We start from the raw sequence: 6630 nt of genomic DNA, 5'->3' as shown, positions 1-6630 counted from the left end.
GGCTCGGCCCGAGCATGTGGAAAGCAGCCTGGAGTGTGGCAGCTATTGAGTAGTGGAGGTTGGCTGCCAGGGCTGAGTCCCTTGGGGTGGGGAGGGTTCTCACCTGCCCCACTCTGGGGTTCCCCGAGTGAAAAGAGCCTGGCGCAGAGTCCAGTGGCATGGTTATGGGGGCCTCATTTTATGCTCCCTTCCGGGAAAAGCAGCCGTGAATTTTCTAACTAGCAATTTTATTATTAAGTAAAGTAAAAGTAAAGGCCCTCCTGTTGATCATCGATTTGCTCGAGCGGGCCCAGTAACGTCTCCATTAGAGACTTTGTTGTTACTGTGCCTGGCATATTATATTGGGGTTTTTTTTGACAGAGAAATAGCTTAAAATTGTATCCATAACATTGTTTTCAGTGATTATAGATCACAGGACATGAAACTACTGAAGTCTGAGTGCAAAATGAAGAGTACGGTCTGAATACCATTGGGTATTGCAAAGAAAAGAAAAGAGAGAAAAACAAATCTTAATTAGTATAGAAAAGTAAAAAAGGAATCAATTCCAAATCTTGTAAATTGTATTCCATTCCAAATATACTTTACTTAGTAGATTTAATTTCTTTAAAAGTAAGTAGAATATAATTATGAATTTAAAATACATTAAGGATATACCTTTTCTTTTTTCCAGAGTACAAAGATGTCACATTCATCATCCATTTAGTGTGAAATAGGTTTAGAGAACTTTAATATATTTCAATTAAATTCTCTTACCTGACCCTTGAGCTCATGGCAGGAGGGAACCAGAGCAACAGCTTTGGTTTCCTCCTCTGGGGACTCTCAGAGCAACCAGAGCAGCAGCGCGTCCTCTTCCTAGTGTTCCTGTGTATGTACCTGGTCACCGTGACTGGCAACCTGCTCATCATCCTGGCCATTTATACTGATAAGCACCTCCACATGCCCATGTATTTCTTCCTTGCCAGCCTATCATGTGCAGACATCCTCTTCACCTCCACTACTGTGCCCAAGGTCCTAGTGAACATCCAGACCCAGAGTAGGTCCATCTCCTATGCAGGATGCCTGGCTCAGCTCTACTTCTTCTTGACGTTTGGGGATATGGACAGCTTCCTCCTGGCCACGATGGCCTATGACCGCTACGTGGCCATCTGCCACCCTCTCCACTATACAATGATCATGAGCCCCCGGCGCTGCACCCTCCTCATTACTATCTGCTGGATTCTCACAAATATTATTGCCATGACACACACCTTCCTCATGTTGAGACTTTCCTTCTGCCCCAACAAAATCATTCCTGACTTCTTCTGTGATTTGGTGCCCCTGATGAAGGTGTCTTGCTCTGACACTAAGGTCAATGAACTATTGCTGTTCTATTTGGGAGGAGCAGTACTTGTTATTCCCTTTATACTTATCCTCATCTCTTATATCCGCATTTTTGCAGCCATCCTCAAGGTACCCTCAGCCCAGGGGAGGCGCAAAGCCTTTTCCACCTGTGGGTCCCACCTTGCTGTTGTTGCTCTGTTCTTTGGAACGGTGTTCAGGGCTTATCTGTTTCCCTCATCTTCTTCCTCCAACTCAGTAGAAGGGGACACAGCAGCTGCAGTCATGTACGCAGTGGTGACACCCATGCTAAACCCATTCATTTACAGCTTGAGAAACAAGGATATGAAGGGAGCCTTAGGGAGACTTCTAAGAGGCAAAGTCTCATTAACTTGAAGATGCACTAACTCCAGAAAACTAGTCATCTGCTGTGCACTCCAATGAGAAACTTCAGAGAAATTTATTTCTCAATCATCATAGTTTTGGATTTCTATGATCATTTTCCACCTTGAATCCACCATATGAGTTAATAATAGACAGGAAAGTCAGAATTTTGCATCATCCTAAAATTGTTTTTTTTGAATTACTTATTTAATCTGAAATTTGACTTGGAAACAACTTTTGACAGGAGGAATGGATTTGTCATCATTATGTTTCTTAAGCTTTGTATATTATCATGTTATTTCATTAAAACTAAATCAGTGTCTTTAAAGAGGGTGTGTCAAAAGATTATAAATAAAGTAAATATTAGATTCCAATAGTTTGTTACTTCAATAAACCAGTATGTTTCTTTCACCAAAAAAATTATAGGTATAGTCATACCCATAAACCACCTCCAGCACCACATAAACTCATCTTTGGCCTTGATCTGAGAATCATAAATAAATCTCAAAAGAGATCAACTTGACCCCAAAAATCTTTTCTTGGACACCTTCTCAGACTGAGATATCCAGGGCACCCTGGAGGAGGGCGGGTCAGCCCATTGCCTGCCCAAACAGAGCCCCTGGCAGCCACTTGCTCACACACCGCAAAGTTGACACCATGTCTCTGGCTGGACTCAATTGTCTCAGGACCAGGCCTCACCCAGAAATTAACCTGCTGAAAATTTAGATATGTGGGTTTTTGTCACTGAAATTTCCTAGCTTTCTCCGGGTTGGAATGGACACTTCCCATCCTTAGGATCTCACTTGTGAAGCAGGTGCTCTATCACTGGCTACATCTCCAATCTAAAGCAAACAATTTTCCCTTAATTTGTTTCAAAATAAATCTTTGTCTGTAAATGAAGCTAGTATTTTTTAAGTAATTTCTACTTAAAAATATAATAGGAAGCTGGAGAGATAGCACAGGATGTATGAGGCAATTCTCGCATGTGGCCCACCCAGGTTTGTCTTCTGACATCCTATATGGTTTCCTGAATCTGTCAGGAGTCATCACTAGGCACACTCTTTGAAGTATGGCCTGAGTACAGTCATATCATGGTCATGGTCACGGTCCTCCCATTGTTCATCGATTTGCTCGAGCGGGCCCAGTAACATTGTGAGACTTGTTACTGTGTTTGGCATATCGAATACGTCACGGGTAGCTTGCCAGGCTTTGCCGTGTGAGTGAGATACTCTCGGTATCTTGCCAGGCTCTCTGAGAGGGGTGGAGGAATTGAACTCGGGCCGGCTGCAAGGGCCACGTGCAAGGCAAATGCCCTACCCGCTGTGCTATTGCTCCAGCCCAAGATAGATACCTAGTAGTGGAATTGCTAGACATTTATTAATCTATTTTTACTTTTTAAAAAATTTTATCACTGGTTTTATAGAGCCTGAGTTGTTTACGTTACCACTGCTACTGAAGGAGGATTCCCTGGTTTTCACATCCCCTTGAGTACTTGCTGTTTGTGGTCATTATCACAAGTGTGGAGTAATGTCTCATTGTTTGGCTTGACATTTCATTTGTAATCAATGAGTTAAATATTATTTGTGTGCCTGTTGGACCATTCTGAGTAGGATCTGAAGCATCTTTTCATTCCCCTTTTTGATGTTTTTTGTTGGTTGTTTTGGTTTGTTTTTTGGACCACACCCAGTGATGCTCAGGAGTTACTCCTGGTTCTACAGTAGGAATCTTTCCTGGCAGGACTCGGGGTGGGGGGCAGGGGAGAAATCATATAATATGTCAGGGATGGAACCTATGTCAGCCATGTGCAAGGCAATTACCTCATCCACTTTTTTATCACTCAGGCCCCTTTTCTTTTCTTTTCTTTTCTTTTCTTTTCTTTTCTTTTCTTTTTTCTTCTATTTTTATAGCTGCTTTTTTTTGTTTTGTTTTTGTCATTGAATTTTGTAAATGCTTTATGTATCTTAGACATGAGTCACTTCTCAGACTGTGCTGTGCAAATACACTCTTCCATTCAACAGAATGCGTTTTAGTTTCAGTGATAGCTTTAGCTAACATAGAAACTTTTTAGTTTGATATAATCCCATCTGTGTATTTTGTCTGTTTGTTTCTCTCAACAGTGGTAAAGATATTACTGAAGTCATAAAATTGGACTGCTTTGTCTTTATTTTTGTTTGATGCATTCTATGCATTTGGTCAAACACTAAATTTTTGCTCTATTTTGTGTTAAATTTTGTGCACAAGAGTGGTCCAGGTTGAATCTTTTACATGTGACTATGTAGTTTTCCCAGCAACATTATTGAAGAAGCTTTCTTCCTGTATTTTATGTCTTTTATGTAACTATGTTAGTCCACATATGTGAGAGTTATCTCCATGATCTCATTTCTAGTCAATTAATCCTAATGACCACTTCACTTACAATATTATACTGTTTGGGATACCACTGGTAAAAAAGTAAAGGCCCTCCCGTTGATCATCGATTTGCTCGAGCGGGCCCAGTAACGTCTCCATTGGAGACTTTGTTGTTACTGTGTCTGGTATTCGATATGGGATACCACTGATTTATAGAAAATTCAGGAAATGTAATGCTTCCAATCTTCTTTTTCCTCTGGATAGCTTTCACTCTTCAGCGGTGGATTTTTTGTAGTTATATTCAAACCTTGCTAGTATTTGTCTTGTGCCCTGAATTAGGTCAGTGGAATTCTGATAGGGATTGAAGTGTGTTTGTTTTATGCTTTGAGTAGGTTGGATATTTTAAATTCCAGTTCTTTAAATTCATGAACATGGTGTTTTTTTTTTCCCATTTCCTAACATCTCCTTTTTATAAAATAGGGATTAAGGGGCTGATAGTTCAGTAGATATGAAGCTTTTCTGGCATGTGACTAATCTGGGTTCAATACCTAGCACACAATATGGTCTCCTGAGCACAACCAGGAGTAATTCCTGAGTGCAGTCAAAAGGTAGCCCTGAGTATTGTCGGTTGTACCCCATGCAAAAACTAGTGATTTCATGGGTTTTGATATATAAGTATTTCACTTTCTTAATTTATTACTAGGTCATTAATAGTTTTCTTCTGGAGAGGGGGATGGATCCTTAATTGGTACTCAGGTAGTTTAAGGGTCACTCCTAATGATTCTTAGCTAACTTAGCCACATTGTTAAAAGTAGGGTCTGAGGATGATGCAGGGCTGTTCAGGCTGGGCCAGGGACTAAGCCAGGCCATCTGGATGGTGCTGAGGAGACTCCCAAAGTGGTGGGGATTGTAGGGCTATATCTGGCAATTACTGGGAAACAAAGTAATGCCGGGGATTAAACCAGGTTCAGAAATATACCAGCATGCAATTTAAGCCTGGTGCTATATCCCTGGCCCAGTACTTAATTTTAGATGCAATTGTAACTAGGATTTTAAATGTATCTTTCACTCCTTTTTTCAGTGTTCAAATGTAGAAGCACAGGTATTATTTGTACATTGATATCATTAGCCTTCTACTTACTATATTGGTTTCCAGTATTTTGGGTGGGTACTTTGGGTTTTTTTAATGTATATTATCATAGATTCTGTTAATAGTGATAGATTTACCTTCTGAGTTCCTTTTATTTAATTTTTCACTTCACTATTGTGCCTAGACTTAGAGGCACTATTGAATAATAGTGTTAAGAGTAGACATCCTTGTACTGTACTTGATATTATAGAAAGTGTTTAGCTTTTTTACTGTTGACTGTATCAACTAGACATCTTCTTTATTAAACTGTCGAAATAGAATTTGTTACATTTTACAGGAGTGTAAAATGTTGGGTTGGAGAGATATTAGAGGAGGCATCATGATCTCCTTGGACGCAGCTGATCATGGTTGAAATTCTGGCACTACGTATAGTCCCAATGGATCCAGAAATAGAGCAGTGCCAGGTGTGATCCAAATCTTCCCTCAAAGATTGTAAAATGTTTACGTTTTGTATGTGCATGTGTGTCTGCCCTTTTATCTCTTTCCTCTTTCTGGATCTCTGAACTTGATGCTGTATCATAAATATCACTTTTTGGTCTTTAAGAGTACCTTGATGGCCTTCTTCATGCTTACTGATTTGAACATCAGCTTTGTTAAATTTGCTGTTTGGGCCTTTGGGCTGGGGCGATAGCACAGCAGTAGGGCGTTTGCCTTGCACGTGGCCAGCCTGGCCGACATAGGTTTGATTCCTCCGCCCCTCTCAAAGAGCCCAGCACATTACCGAGAGCACCTCGCCCTCACCGAAAAACCTGGCAAGCTACCCTTGCCTGGCAAGCTACCCGTGATTATTCGATATGCCAAACACAGTAACAACAAGTCTCACAAGGAGACATTACTGGACCCGCTCGAGCAAACCAAAGAACAACGGGAGGACAGTGCTACAGCGCTACTGTTTGGGCCTTCTATGGTCTATTTAGATTAAATTCTTAGATTACTTAGTTCTATGTATTTTGTTGCAACATACATATATCTTCAGTCTTTGTTAAAGCTCTCGATTCATACTGCCATCTGCTCCCCTAATTTCAGTATCGTTATAAATGTTGTTTTGAGGTCTTCTTGGGTAGTTTACTTAATTATGTTACATTAGGAACTTCCCCCCAGAGTTTTGCCTTAATAATCACTTAATCACTTAATCCCTGTTATTCATCGATTTATTCGAGCCGGTGCCAGTAACGTCTCCATTCATCCTGGTTGCGTGCTAGTGTAGCCCAATGGTATCTGTTCGTTTTAGGAACATGTAGAGCCTCAAACCGATCATTTAGGGTCTTGACGAAGAAGTCTGACCATCTTATAGGTGGGCGTCCACGTGATCTTTTGATGTCTCGTGGAATCCAATCAGTAATGGCTCTAGTCCAGCGGTTGTCTGTAAACCTCATTACGTGTCCAGCCCATCTGATTTTTGATGTCTTGGCAAATGAGACAGCGTCCCT

General features: G+C 40.8%; 1 protein-coding gene across 1 annotated transcript; it reads left to right on the top strand.

Annotated features, from left to right (window-relative positions):
- The first annotated feature begins 768 nt into the window (after positions 1 to 768).
- LOC130035948 (olfactory receptor 1P1-like) lies at positions 769 to 1713 on the top strand. The gene has a single exon (XM_056127892.1). The coding sequence runs from the start codon at positions 769 to 771 to the stop codon at positions 1711 to 1713; it is 945 nt and encodes a 314-aa protein (XP_055983867.1).
- Positions 1714 to 6630: the final 4917 nt, after the last annotated feature.

This window comes from Sorex fumeus, unplaced genomic scaffold (genome assembly GCF_029834395.1).
Source record: "Sorex fumeus unplaced genomic scaffold, SorFum_2.1 ptg000063l, whole genome shotgun sequence".
NCBI lineage: Eukaryota > Metazoa > Chordata > Mammalia > Eulipotyphla > Soricidae > Sorex > Sorex fumeus.
The sequence above is the reverse complement of the archived record's forward strand: the minus strand, read 5'-3'. Positions and strand labels throughout refer to the sequence as shown.

Excerpts from the sequence above, each read along its gene's own strand:
- LOC130035948 (XM_056127892.1), top strand. The coding sequence starts at position 769 with ATGGCAGGAGGGAACCAGAGCAACAGCTTTGGTTTCCTCCTCTGGGGA.